Below are 15,269 nucleotides of genomic sequence, written 5' to 3'. Positions count from 1 at the left end.
CGTGAGTTACAGCTTAAGGTCATACGAAAACATTACATGAAAACAAACATCTTTTAATTTTGTACATTATCTGATATGAAGCGACGAGCTGGCTTTGCCCGGCGGTTTAGGAGGATGAGTTAACCAAACCTGGCATCCCTGCATAACCAGACGTCAGTGGTCTGCGGCTGTAGCGTTTGGTGAGTTTGCTGCTAGCTTTTGTTCGGTGGACAATAAACTACCTAACGAGTAGCTATCAGCTCAGTAATACACGGACAGTGATAAATACAGAAAGATAACTGTGCTGTGAGAGACGTTGTTCATCTCGGTGAGTAATATCAACACACAAACCACCAGCAGATATACTGTAAATTACTACTAAGCTAGCTAGCTAGCGCTGTACATGTGAGAGGCTGCTGGAGCTAAAAGACCTATTAGCATGTCTTTTTGTTTACAACGCCTATTTCAGATGACTAAGTGTGGCTTTTGCGACATTAACATGTGCTGTTGTGTTTTTTAAAATAACGTCCAGTACTTCCGATGTGATGTTTGTCCTCTTCTAAGATATTTAGCCCTATCCTCCAGCATGTGTCTGCTGCTATTTGCTTTGTTTATGCACATAAAGTCGTCACTTATGTTTGGAGACATGGCTTTGGTCATTTTGGCTTAGTTAGCTAATTAGCTAACGTGTTTTATAAATGTTGTGTCGCACAGCAAAGCAGCTATTTGTTACTGTATCTCATGGCCCTATCGACGCTGATTTTGTGCCAAACGTAAATCCTAGTTACGCTAACACTGGGTCTTTTATGCGCTTACTTAAGTAAACTAAAGGCGTTTAAACGTGTGTGTATTTTGTAGTGTGTCTAGTGTGCTTAGGGAGTTAACCACGAACACTACATAGAACAAAATAAAGTCTGTTTCATTAATAACACACTGGGAGTTAAATCTGTTGTATGTCCTGCAACCCAGGCACCCTTTATGTCAGTGATACTCACATCTGACCACCAATAGCTTTCTAATTCATGATAATAATAAAGTGATTCGCACTGGGATTATTTTGTATTTTTAAGTATACATTGTGTGACAGAGTGCATAAAACAGCATCAAAATAGAGCTTGTTGTTGTAGGACCTCAGACCGAGGTCCTACAACCCCCTAAAGTCCTAGAAATTTCCTAAAATCTTAGAAAGAAATCTTCGTAAAACTAAGAAACTTGCTACAATCATAGAAACATCTTAAAATTGTCCTAAAATCCCAGAAATGTCTTAAACTCCGAGAAACATCATAGCATCATGCTAAAATCCTGGAAATGTCCTGAAATCCAAGAAATATCCTAAAATCGTTGACAGTTTCTGAAATCCTTGAAATTTTCTAAATGCCTGGAAACATCCTAAAATCTTAGAAATGTCCCAAACCTTAGAGACATTCAAAAATCCTAGAAACATCCTTCAGTCCTAGAAATGTCCGAAAATCCTTGAAATGTCTGAAAAATAGAAACGTGTTTGGGACTGCTGCGACGGGCCTCCTGTCATTTTGCAAAGGTGGCCCGCAGGCAAAGTAAGTTGACCATCCCCGTTTTATTAAATATACACTGTAGACTGATTCATACATGTTTTGATGATCAAAACAGCTGCTGTTCATTTCCAGTAGTCTGTCTTTCTAATATTTATTTTCCAGTTTTGGTATCATTGTGTTTGTAGGAGACAAAACTGGCAAAACTGGTGCAATTTACACCAAATTTCTGCCTAAAGTAAAAATGTTCGACGGGACTGTTCTGCTATAATCTAAATAACCATTTCACTCCTTCAGATTGCTCACAGCGCTGTGGATCCCTCCTCTTCCCCCTGATTGTGGTTGGGGGGGCTTTCCTAGCTACTAATCTATATTTGCCTGGAGGTTTGATGCCATTTTTGTGGTTTAGTGTTATGTTGACTCAGGTAGCCCCAGCCTGTCTTTTATAGCCCTACCCTAACCAGTGGGGCTATTTTTAAAGCCCTAGGTCTAAACCAATAGTAGTTAGCTGTATTGTTGTCTCAGACAGGCGGGGATCCTGCCCCGAGCAGGAACTGGTGGTGATTGAGCCCCCTCCTCTCAGACCAGACCGTCCAGGGGCTTTAATTACATCCTCTAAACGTCTGTCACTTGTGTAGGCCCATATCTACAGAGTTTATCTACTGAATCATTGAGTTTGAGCTGGGATAGCCATGTGACTGAGGAGACACATAAAACAACAGTTAAGAGCAGGAATCGAACTAGTTTTGGTAATTTGTGTGGTCTTGTGTTTCCCTCACAACATTTGACTTGAGCTTGTGTAATACTGAGAAAGAAAAATTGTCAGAGATACGTCATTTAAAAAACCACATTTAGTGTGTTAAATTCAGACAAATTAAATAATTTCACCCCTCTGTGCTCAAGAACTTATTCATATTATGAGCAACTTGGTGCTAAAAGTTAGGAGACAACTGTCGAACATTGGCTGTGATTTTTCACATAAAAAGCAAAAAGGAAACATTTCACAGAATACCACAGATTTTCCTTCTGGATCATAGAAACACATTTCAAAATTATTACATTATTGACTCATCAAGGTCAGTAAAAATTGTTGGTCATGTCCATATATTGTACAATATATATAATATTATAATATTGTAATATCATCCTTGTGTTTATATTTGTGTTTGATTACTTAAGAATATCACCAACATTTTAGCTAGCATGATGCCAAAATATTTTTTTCTGAATAAAACATTCAGGATATTTTAATATTTCTTTCCACATTCCAATATCTGAATATTTTTAAGAATTAAAAGTTAATTGGTCCCTGAAAGAATGTATTGGCAAAGGGTTGGGAATCATTAGAGTTACGATACAATATTATTGCAATTTTAAATGTTTTGCAATATGTGTAGTATTGCGACAACATATATTGCAATGTGTTGTGATTTATTACCCTTTAACAACTTTAAATTAAGAAAAAAATCATCAGCATTTGTTTTTATATAATAAAATAAAGTTTTTAGTCTGTTCATTTCACTTCATTTTTATTGCAGTAAAATGTAACTATCAGACAGAAAAAGCAATTGAATTTAATATTCTCGTATGCTACCAAATTTACCCTGGTTTAATAATTTGCATAATTAAATATTGCTATTTGGTATCTGTGTATTGAAACAATATTGCGAGACTATCAGTCTTTTCACCCACCTCTAATACTTGCATTATTATGCTAATATATTATCATATCAGTGGCATAAAATAGTCTTAAAATGACAATTATGTCATTTATGGCCATAATTTCTGTGACAATACATTGTCCACAAAAAGTAGGTATTATAGTAGGCCCAATCGCAGTTGAGAACTAAAAAAAAATCTGCAGATTCTGTTTTGGTATGAGTTATGAGTAATGTTTTGCTGGTGTTACTTAAGTCTCCATAGAGGACACGAAGACATCAACAGGAGAACCAGATGGCTTAGATTATAGGCATGTGATTCGATAGTTAAAAGCCAGTTTAGATATCACCACAAGTATAGGTATATATGGACCGACAATCTGGGCTTGTTTTCACTACTTTGCCATGTAAATCGAATTGTTTTTGCTCCTCTTTTTGTGGCAGTTGTACCATTCAGCATTCATACTGTTAGCACAAATATAATACTTGATGTGGTTGTTTTCACCCTTTGATGGGAGTGTTTGATTTGCAGTGACAGTGACAATAGATTCATGCCTGCTAGGATAAAATAGACAAAGTATTCACACGCACATTGCGCACTGCACATGTGCACACTCAGCTCTGGAACATGTTGCACACGTGCTCTGTGCAGCAGTAAAGCTAAACAGTCGGAGCAGCTGGTCCATGGAGCGCTAACAGTAATTATGAATGCTAATAGATGAAATAAGGATGGGTTTGGTGCTTAAATGTAAAGAAAATAAAAAATAAAAACGAGAAGTCCATCTTCTGTGTCCCTCTGGTGCAAGGAAGGAGGCTCTGCAGGAAGGGAGGTCGTCTTATGTAATCTGGGCTGGACAGTCAGTCAGCGCGGAGCTGGTTCTCATGAACTCTGGTGTTGAGCTTGGCAAATGGCTGTGTGTGTGTGTGTGTGTGTTGGAGAGTCATATATCACACAGCTTCAGGTCAGTTGAGGCTGCCTGGCTGAGTCGTTTTGTGCTGTGTATCTGTGGAAAGTTCTTTGTGGAGTTAAGGACGGCATTAATTGCAATGTGAAGATGTGTTTTTGATGAGTTTGTTTTAAAGCACCTCAAACAGGGTTCCCGTGGTTATAAAAAACCTGGAAAATCATGGGATTTCACAAACTGTTTTTTACAGGCCTGGAAAAGTCATGGAATTAGTTAAAAGCATTGAAAGTTTTGGAAAAGTCATAGAATTTTTTGTGTTTAATGAAAGTGATTTTACAGTAACCATTTGTGGATAACTTTCCACATAATGTAATGGCAAATTTATTTTCTGTAAGTCAGTTGTTGTCACAACATAGCTCTAATATTTTTTGACTTAGAGGTGCATTAATCCATTAATCATTTAAGCATCGACATGGCGATGTGTAGCAGTCGCATCAAAGGATGTACAGTGTCATCAAGTAAGGCCAATTAAGTCACACTACTAATTTGCTGCTTGATACAAATGGAAACTCATGTAGTTTTCTCATTTTCCATGACTTTTACCGGCACAGTACATGTGATGTACTGTTGCAGCGCTGTTATGGAAAGCGAGACTCTGTGTGTGTGTGTGTGTGTGTGTGTGTGTGTGTGTGTGTGTGTGTGTGTGTGTGTGTGTGTATAGAAAAGTACCATAGGTGGGCTGGCAAGTGCCATAGACACAGTGAAGTGCATGCTCTTCTTAAATGGAAATTTTTATTATTTTTCCTTGAAAAGTTATGGAAAAGTTTTGAAATGCCATCCATGAAAATGTGTGGGATCCCTGCTTGTAGTTATCAGCTATGTGTTGAGTCTCTTCACTGGATCTGCTGCCTCTGTATAACTAGGCAGTGCCATCCTCGCAGGTGAGATAAAGTTTTATCTGAGAGTACGTGCTCTATCTAACAACAGGGTTGTGCCCAGAGGGCAGCACAAACTCTCCCCTGAGTGGCTAAATGTGGGAGGAGTGGTCAATACCACATTCAACATCTCTTTGCAGTGCACCCAACACCTCCCTTCCTTCCCCTGGCACAGCGAGGAAATGCTTTTTTCTCTAAACACTGAGGATAGAAATGGGAAAACAGCCTGTGTAAGGGTTTTTGTTTTTAACCCTGGTGTTGAGAGGATAAAAAATAATCTAATTTGTTATCTCTGCAAATATGATGTTTTTGACTTGATTTGGCTTGTCAGCCAGCAACAGAATTCCAAAACATTTGGACAGATTTTCAACACATTTTGATGGACAGATAAGACCTGAGGCCAAGGAACGACTGAGAGGAGTTTGGTTGATAATAATTAAGCCTGACTGATATATCAGGGCTGGTATCATATCTGCATCGCATAAAAGCTGAAAGATAAGCAAAAAGAAATTGCAGAGCAGTGCAGCAATACATGTTTATAGGCTATATACTATATATAGCCTATAAACATGTATTGCTCAAGGTTGTTTGGTCTCTGTTTCTTTGTGTTAACCGGGCAGAAGCGGTCATAAGTGGAGCATTTTAACCAGGTTTTTAAGTTATATGATGTCTGGATCTTAAGTTATCAGCAAAACAAGCCGAGCAAATGCCAGCTAACTCTGATAAAGCCTCGGATAAACACTGATTTCTCACTTGAAACTGCTTTGTTCGGTGTTTTTAACAGTTTAAATCACTGTGTCCGTTTATTTGAAGAAGAAGAGACCTCTGTGGATAATTCTTCCGTGTTAAAAACCTCCTGAACATTTGGATCTTAAGAAAAACAAACTGAGCAGATGTAAGGCGCTGAGTTAGTTCCCCCTTCACAACAAATTGATTGGCATTGGAGAAACATTGATTTTTAACATGAAACTGCTTTATAAAGTGTGTCTACCAGTTTCAATCACCTTGTTGTCTGTTTTGGAAAAGAAAGGACCTCTGCGGATAATTCAGCTCCCAGTAAAAACCTGAATAATGAACACCAAAGAAATCCTAACCAGGAAAAACTGACTGCAATGACCTCCTGTCTAGCAGTGTAAAATTGCATATTGTACATTTATATTATTTTTGTACATTTGTGTCTTTTACTTCTGTTTATTAGAATTATTTCAACTCTATTGTTAAAGATAATCATAGTGTTATATTTACAGTGACATATTTTCTAATAAAGGTTTATCATTCAAGTATTAAATATCCTGCCCCAGACATGTCTTCATAACTCAAATTTGAAGAGCAATTGCGCAAAAAAAAAAAATGTTATTTGAGGGTTTTATGTAAAAACAAACACGACATGACTTACGGTTATCTTATTTTCATTATTCTTAAGTATTGATTTTGGGGTTGTGGCCTCAAAACAGCAGTATTTTCTGGCTCCAATCTGAATCTTGGATTTCAGCGATCAGATGTAGATTGTTTTGCAGCCACAGCTGTGACAGTAATGGAGAATTGATTCCATATGCTGAGAGTATGTGTTTGCACGGTCACAAAATCAATTTGCAATTAATCTAAAGTGATAGGAATCCATGTTTGTCGGTGTAACAGCATTTCGTTCATTGCAGGTAGATGTTTTAAAAAAAAATATATTGCACTTGCTCGACACTCGTACTTACATTTAAATGTCAACAAGCTTTGTCCTGACTTCTAAAGACTCATTTTGGCGTTTTTCTCATTCTCTTCTAGATAACAGGAAAGACTGCAGCTGAACTTTAAATTAATACCAGCATCTTCCTCCATCACTGCTCCCACCCTCCTCCCATCCATCCACTGCTCTTACTGGTTGACTCCTCCACTTCTCAACATGGCGACTATGTTCCTACTCTGGCTGTGCCACTGACCTCCACCCTGGACTACCACCATGGAGAGAAAACGCAGAAAGAAATTAATCTAGCTGCTCAGGCCATTTGCAGTATGGACTCATTTTTGGAGCTCTGGACCTGAAATGCTCTGCTCTGACCCCTAACGCCAAACCAGGTTTTAGCTGCTCATTTTTCATCTGAAACGGCACATCTGCTGCTGGAGTTTCAAAGAGCCTGGTCGCATCTATGGTTTGTGCTACTTCACCACTCAAAATGCTCCTGCTTCCTGTGTGGGCGTCCATGCTTTTGGGGCTGCTGATGGGCTTCCTGCCAGTGGTGGGGATGGAGCCAACGGGAGGGGCCAAATCTCAGTCCGACCATGCCCCAAACACAGAGCCCCTTCCTGCATCATCTGGCTCCAACTGCTCCCAGTTAACCCTCAAACTGGAATTTTCCTCCCAGGTGGTGGAGCATGGTAAGGAGAAATTGTTCAAAGGGGCGGATGTGCTTTTAAATGTGTCTTTATAAGCTGCATAAATGTTCCCACCAGATTTTCTCAATTATTTTTAAATTCTGAAAGTACCCAAAGTTACTGGAAAGCTTCAATATTGAGTATTTACATTTCAGTTACAATGCATAATTGAATTGGCCCTTCCTTAAAACAGGAAAGCCTTGTCCTCATTGTGATCCCAAGAATCAAGGAGATTCTAAAAACTTTAGAGTTTTTAAGCTTGTTTCATCTACTATATGGCAGTGTTGAAGGTTTTAATGTTTCTTCACTTTGTAACAGTCTAACTGAAAAATTTAGACCATGATGTGAAACGCTTCGACATTAAACCAAACACCACAGCGATCCCCTGTACTGAATTTTGCGAGGTGTCCCATTTGACTCTGCAGCATGCTAATGAGAGATCATGATAAAATGCAACAAAAGTCATCAGCAATGTAAAGTGATAATGTTGCAGGTTCGTAATGTGTCTTTATCCACTGAGTATTTTTCCATAGGCTTTTGAAAATGTCTCCTTGTGTGTTGCTAATGCTCTCTTCAGCAGGCAGCAGCATGGAGAGCTTGGACCTGTGGGTCCCATTGAATGTTATATATTAGCAAATCTTCCCTCTTGTCTGTTCTTTAAAATATTCTCCTCTCGCCTCTCTGTCTCCTCAGAATACATCGTAGCATTTACGGGGTATTTCTCTGCCAAAGCTCGCAGCCTGTACATCAGCAGCGCCCTGCGGAGCGCTGGGGACGGAGCGCTGGAGTGGCACATTGTTCCCAGGGAAAACCCAGCCTCCGACTTCCCTAGCGACTTTGAGCTGGTCCACATCCGTCAAGCTTCGCCCAGCCGCCTGACGACCTTAGAGGACCACCCTTACATCAAGAGGGTGACGCCGCAGCGCAAAGTGTTCCGCATGCTCAAATACATTCCCTGTGAGTCTGACATATGACGTTATTGTGTAGGAAAAAGGATCAAAGTGTCTTTAAGGTTGGCACATCTTCCCAAGAAATAGAAAACTCTGGATGGGATACAGAAAGCTGTTTGTCTGCTACAGTTAACAGAATGTCTCTTTGTTTGTAGAGTCAGAGGATGCATTTCTCTCTCCACTGTGTTTGTGGTGCAGAAAAGGATTGTGTATCTTAGTGTGAAGGGCACGCCAACTAGGGGGTTGTTGATGCAGGATAGGGTGTGTGTGCGTGGTGTTGGGGGATGGGGGGAACAGAGAACGTCTGTTTGCTCACCCTGGGAGGGAGTAGGTGAGTCAGTGTGGCGGGGCTTGCCTGGACAGGGGGCGGCACGCCCTGCGCCTGGCACTGGATGAAAGACTTCAGTGTGCCCCCAGCCGGCATATACACATGCACTATCAGTATGGAGGCCATGTGTTGCACATGAAACCTTTTATGCACTGGATGCTTGAAAAAGGAGCAACAGGTTAGGGTTAGTCTGTGTCTTTGATGGCTTTAAATGTTTATCTTAAAGTTGTTTTTAACGTTATGAAAGGGTATTTACTCGGCAAAGTTTGTGAGAGAGTAAAAATGTGTTTTCCCTGTTTTTTTATTTATCAGGGATAGTTGTTTTTAGATTATTTTGGGGCTCTTTTACCGTTATTAGATAGGATAGCTGGAGACAGGAAAGGGGGGTGCAGAGAGAAGGGACTACATTGCCACAAGGGCCTAAAGTTGGAGTTGAACATGGGCTGCTGTTAAGGACTCAGCCCTAAGTATATGGGGTGCATGTTTGAGCTTTAATCTGGCCCAAAAAAGGAGATCTGACCTTACGTGAACCTGCATTGTTTCTGTCCAAGCCCAACCTAAGCCTTGAATTTTTACTGTTAAAAAAAATGTTTTTTCTTTTTTTAAAAAATATTAAAACTTTTTATCAACTTTTACTCGATGGGTTAGGGGGTGGAGCGGGTGCCCCATGTACAAAGGCAGTGTCCTTGCCGCAGGAGCCGTTGGTTGCTGCATGTCATCTCCCCTTTCATAATACACTGTCCTTTCAAATAAGGGCAAAAAAGCCAAAGAATAATCTAAAAAAAACATCTTATTACAAGCTAAAGCACATGTTTCCTTGAACCACTTCTCCTTCACTCCTTTCATTTATTTTAATCTTGAGAATCTGTCAGCTCTGTTTCTCAGACATGAAAGTCTCAGCAGAGCGGGCTGTGCCCTTCAGTGCTTCTTCATCTTCGAGTGCACACGGTGGTCCATGGTAATGCGGCATGCAGATGATGATCACAGCTCTCCACTGCATGTTACGCACATCTCTCCCAGTGCTGGGGAAACAGAGACAAGCACTGTCAAACAGATTATCTTGCAGCCTCTCTTTCCCTTTCTTTCCACAGCTAGTACATTTAGTCAAGACATTACACAGACTGTAAGGTCTGCATTTAAAATGTACTGAAAAACAAAAAACAAAACAAAACAAAAAAAAACAGGGAAGTTGGCATAAACCAGACCCAATTCAAGACTGAGGAAATTTTAAGAAATAACAGCCCTGCTCAGCCTGAGCACAGCAGGTCAATCACGTCGAGCGCACACTCTACACGCTGATCTACCGGGGCGCCCCATGGATAATCAGTTTTATAGTTTTTTTATATTAGCGATATTTGAAAATGTTCTGTTAATTCAGGAGATTATAAAAAAATGTACAACCTTGTCATACTTTGCCAAATATTCATTTAATCATTTGTCAGTCAGATAAATGGACAGTATGCTTTTTTAAAAAAAAAACCAAAAACACATTAACACTTTCTCTGTACTTGATCATTCAGCCTCAAACTTCTGCATCGTCTGGACGTTATTGGTGAAGCTCAACTTTTAAATATAGTTCGTACGCATGGAAGTGTACAGAAGAAAACTTCAAAACCATTCCTCTGCAAACTCCACTTCTTTATGCATTTCATTGATCATTTCCACTTATTTATTGCTTTCATGGATTTTCTGTCATCTCAGTTTAAGTTTCAGACTTAACATCGGACAGAATGTTCTGTTGGGTGATATCACACACTCTGCGGTTCAGCTGTAAAAATTTTCAAACAAATATGTCTTTCACCGTAGCGATTCCTTTATATGCAAAGGCAATAAAAATGATATTTTAATAATGCCAGCGACTGACACACATGATAAGCCACATTTAGCCCCATTTCACAGCCATGAGCTATATTTCATTTTATAAGAGCTCAAACTAGAGCCCTCTGTAGAAACTAATCGAAATACTGCAGAGCAAGTCTTGCCATGTTTAGCTCAATAAGTCACCAAATGGTTTGTTTATTAACTGAAGTGTGAGAATTTATCCTGAATGCATGAGAGAACATCAGTGGATGTCAGAAATAAGCAACAGGTTTGCATTTTGTGCACTGAATTCTGAATTCATTTCATACCGGTTATAACTGAGTGGCATGTCTAAAGCTGTTGTGAGGAGACTTTTCAGTGTTGTCGTTAGTGGAGAGAATTTGGATTGAAAATCAAGATGGAAATGGGAAAAGAGTCATCCCCTGAGGCAATCATTGGTTGGAAAGTGGCTGTAGTGTCTAAAGCCCTTTCCCATTGCATAAAAAAACCCACTAACACCTGCCAACATCTAACTTTTGTATGTAATGGGAAAGGTTACAATCGGCATTCACACCTGCGCCAAATGACTCTGCTGCAGTCATGGTTATTTATTGGCTCCACTGATGGAAAAACAACAGCTGGGTGAATGATTAATTTTAGCCCTTAATTGGCAAGATGCAGTGATGTGCCACCACAAAATACCGTTTATCTCTGCCCAAGCAGCGTTCAAGCATTGTTCCAAATTCACCTAAATTTTGGTAGAAAAGGGATTATTATTGTCTTTACTCAGTCTCCTGGGAATGTGATAGGACTCAGTCCTGTTTATAGAAAATTTAGACCACGTTCACTGGATTTGTGCTCTATGAGTCACTTGAAGTCCATGAAGCTGCTACCTAGTGAGGTAATTAAATAGCAGGCAAGATAAGAGAGAAGACATCACCCTGGCTGCATTTCACTCCTACATTAAAGGCATAAAAAGCCCTGCAGGGCCCTGCTGCTGTTTGCTAATGACCTTGTGATCATTTGTTCTGTCCAAGTGATTGAAATTGTGATAAAATTGGCTGAAATGAGGTTGGTGTGATTAGCAGCTAAAAGATAGAAGGGGGAAGAGAAACAGAAGGAAGAGGAAGATGGTAAGAGGGAAAAAATGACTTGAAATGTGAGATCAGAACATGATAGGCATGATTAGGTTAACAGGAAGATTGTGTCTGCTGGAGGGGCTGTAATGGTAGACAGAAGAAACAGGGCATTTCATCATTAGCTGCAGCCCTCCAGGGAGAATAAGTTGTTCATTAAGTAACATTTTAAGTTAAAATATTTCTGTGTCTCAGTAAAGTTTCAAATCATAAAGTCTCAAAGTCAAACCAGTAGTCACACTGAATACGGTATTTAGAATACCTTTTAATTTTACCTTTGTTTTAACACAGTTTCTTGTGGTGTGTCTCCGTAGCACCCGAACCTGCTGCACCCTGCAACGCCACCCGTGGGACGCAAAAATGGCAGTCGTGGCAGTCATCCCGGCCTTTCAGACGAACCAGCTTGTCATTGGGCTCGGGATTCTGGCACGCCACTGGTCGCCACTCCAGCCGGCGTCTGCTGCGGGCCATCCCACGCCACGTTGCCCAGATCCTGCAGGCAGACGTACTCTGGCAGATGGGACACACTGGTTAGACCTCACACCTTTGACTTCTCTGTTAGTGGGCAGGGACAGAGGGGACTACAAACATCTGCCTCAAAATGTTCATATGATCAAATGAGAAATGAAGAAGTGCTTTTGATGACTAATGACAATGGGTGTGCCAGATTAACTAAAAGAAAGAGAACATCTATTTGTTTTTGCTCTTAAAAACTGTGTGCATTTCTGGCAAGTTGTAGCTGGAGGCATTGAGTTAATCCTTTTCTCCTGTGTGTGCAGGTTCTGGTGTGAAGGTGGCAGTGTTTGATACAGGCCTGAGCGAGAAGCACCCACATTTTAAGAACGTGAAAGAAAGGACCAACTGGACTAATGAAAAGACACTGGATGATGGTGAGGAGGGAAAACATAGTGAGGAAATTAGTTTGGTCCGTTTGCAGTTTATCTGGTCCGGTGTACGGACATAAACTGGTTTGATTTTATGCAAACTGTCCAAACTGGCGTTTGTCATTATGACGTGATCTGGAAAAAGTAAAATGTAGCCTAAATCATCCACCTATGGTAACAGCATCACGGTGCTCAACCTGCCGTGTGTTGCATTAGTAAAAGCAATATAGCAATGTTATTGACACTAGTGTCCGACAGGCTGTGCACGATTTACTGCTGAGCACTAGCAACATGAACGAGATCAAATTAGATAAGTAGATGGAGAGTGGTGTAAAATGTGTTTGTTTTATTAAAAAGTTCATGTGTTTTTTGGGATGACAAGACATAGCAGAGTTAGTCTCTCAAGTAAATTAAAGCTGTGCCAATACGGCAACACTTAAGATTTGAAGCTGACAAATGAGGTGTCCTAAATGGCCATGAGTGCCCCGTTTTAACCTGAACTTTTGTATAATGCCTATTTATTCCTGTTGCTCGCTTTGAAAGTTCTGCAGTAATCGAGGATCAGCAACTTCAAAAAGTTAAATTTAGGAATTTTTTAAACAATACCTCCTCATTACACTACAAAGTCCAAAATTAGGTGGCAGCTTGCTGTAGGGACATCGCCATGGACTTTAAAGTTTCTGGTAAATGACAATCATTAACAACAACAACCTACTTGCTGTTGGCTCTATTATATGTAATTTCCAGAGAATATCATAATATAAAATATGTGTTTTCTGTTTAAAAAGTACAAACATAGGAAGAGTAAAATTCACTATACTGGTCTGGTGTATTGTTTGGCTTAATATCAAACCCTTTTTTAAAATTTTATACCGGCCCAACCCTGGTAATGATGATGATTAAGACATCAATAGTAATACTGTTATTAATGATAGGTATGACTACTATTGCATTAACAGGATGTACTGTGTACATAGTGTATTTGAGGGTGGTGGAAGCCCAAAAATAGGCTGCAGTTGTACTGGGAGTGCTGGAATGAGACCTAAAGGGTGTGTGTGAGAGAGATAAAGAGTGTCGGATGATGATCAATTTCTTGTCCTATTTTTCAGGTCTGGGCCACGGTACATTTGTAGCAGGAGTGATAGCCAGTATGAGAGAGTGTCAGGGCTTTGCTCCAGACTCAGAGCTGCACATCTTCCGAGTATTCACCAACAACCAGGTACATACCTCTACATCACACTGCTTTAATCCAGTTGTTGTTGTTATATATATCATAAAATATATATGAAAAATATATTAATGAAAGCTCAAAGAAATCTTTGTGCTAGAGAAGATGATTATTTGCGTTTTCGTTACCTAAATAAATAGTTCAATATTTCTGGGTAACACATTCTGGTATATACAACCTCTGTAAAACCACAAATAGTCATTTAAAATGTCACTAGGTTTTGCATTGATTAAAAAACCCCATTGTGTGACATGTTGATAAGTGAGTTTTAGTGGTGCTGGACTGGAGTTTTTATCTTTGGACAGAGCCAGGTTAGCTGTTTGCCCTGTTTTCGCTCTCTCTGCAAAGCTAAAAGCTGTGACTTCAATGGGCAGACATGAGAGTGGTCTCAGTCTTGTAATTTAAACTCACAGCAAGAAAACAAATAATGTATTTCCCAAAGTGTTGTTAAACAGTGTTTAGAATTTATTTTAAAATGCAGGATTTACTTTTCTATTCAAGCGCTGTGAATTCTAGTGTCGTTTTATGTCAAGTGTATGATTTATTTAATTTAGTGTTACATGCTCCAGTGCAGCTTTTTGCACAGTAGTTACACTGTCAGATCCAACAACAAAATAACCAAAAACTCTTATACTATAGTAAGCCTTCTCCACAAGTCAATAATTTATCAAATACCCCTTTTTTTTCAAAATTAGTGTGTGCACGCAGGTTTTTAAACACAAGCAGGCTGCTAGTAGACCAGTGCTGCGTGCATGGCTCTGCAGCAGATGACTATGCCTTAAGACGGATGGTATTTTGTGGTGTCCTGTCAGTGCATCTCACTGGTTAAGGGCCTAAAATTAGCAGGTTAACCCGGGAGTTGTGTTGTCATCACTGCTGATTAGACCCAGAGCTGTTGTGAATGACGATTGTAACCTTAACCATTGCATTAAAAAATATGATATTAGCAGTTTTTCTGTTCATTTTAAAAGGGGCGAAAGTCTGTCTTACTTCAGATCAAATTGTGCTTTTGATGCGCTGAGGTATGTGATGTATTTGTCTTCATTTCCCAGGTATCGTACACCTCGTGGTTTCTGGATGCTTTCAACTACGCCATCCTGAAGAAGATTGATGTTCTCAATCTCAGCATTGGAGGGCCTGACTTCATGGACCACCCATTTGTTGATAAGGTAAACATTTAGCCGGCTTTGACTGATTTTTAACCGGGTTGATAAGAACAGGAAGCCGATGTTTTTGATGTTTGTCTCAGCATAGAAGTCGTCAACAAACCACCCACCCTCCCTCTAAGTTACACCCATTTCACAATGTGGTAATGAGCTTGAAGTTAAACAGGTCAACTGTCGGTGCGAACAGGTCGAACCAGGCGAGAAGACAAGTGCATGGCAACGATTGAACTCCATGTTCACTGCTCACAGTGAGCAGAAAAACAACATTTAATCTGCTACATTAAATACTGAATATAGAAATATATCATTTTGTTGTTTCAAGTTGACAGGCCGCAAGGCATTTGACCTTTTACAGGGCTTTTTGTGAATTGCATACTAAAGAACAGGAACGTGGATCCGCATGTGTAAAGTGCAGAAGCAATCAG

At 39.8% G+C, this 15,269-nt stretch overlaps 1 protein-coding gene across 1 annotated transcript in view; it reads left to right on the top strand.

Annotated features, from left to right (window-relative positions):
• Positions 1-142: 142 nt before the first annotated feature.
• mbtps1 (membrane-bound transcription factor peptidase, site 1) overlaps positions 143-15,269 on the top strand; it is a 32,229-nt gene continuing 17,102 nt past the window's right edge. The window contains exons 1-7 of the mRNA XM_042496306.2: positions 143-307; positions 6,765-7,355; positions 8,046-8,309; positions 11,881-12,096; positions 12,346-12,456; positions 13,560-13,669; positions 14,731-14,847. Coding sequence (XP_042352240.2) covers positions 7,127-7,355; positions 8,046-8,309; positions 11,881-12,096; positions 12,346-12,456; positions 13,560-13,669; positions 14,731-14,847 — 1,047 coding nt within the window. The 5' untranslated portion in view covers positions 143-307; positions 6,765-7,126. The remainder of the gene's footprint in view (positions 308-6,764; positions 7,356-8,045; positions 8,310-11,880; positions 12,097-12,345; positions 12,457-13,559; positions 13,670-14,730; positions 14,848-15,269) is intronic.

Source organism: Plectropomus leopardus, chromosome 7 (genome assembly GCF_026936395.1).
Source record: "Plectropomus leopardus strain MGB_pleo_1.0 chromosome 7, ASM2693639v1, whole genome shotgun sequence".
Lineage (NCBI taxonomy): Eukaryota > Metazoa > Chordata > Actinopteri > Perciformes > Serranidae > Plectropomus > Plectropomus leopardus.
The sequence above is the reverse complement of the archived record's forward strand: the minus strand, read 5'-3'. Positions and strand labels throughout refer to the sequence as shown.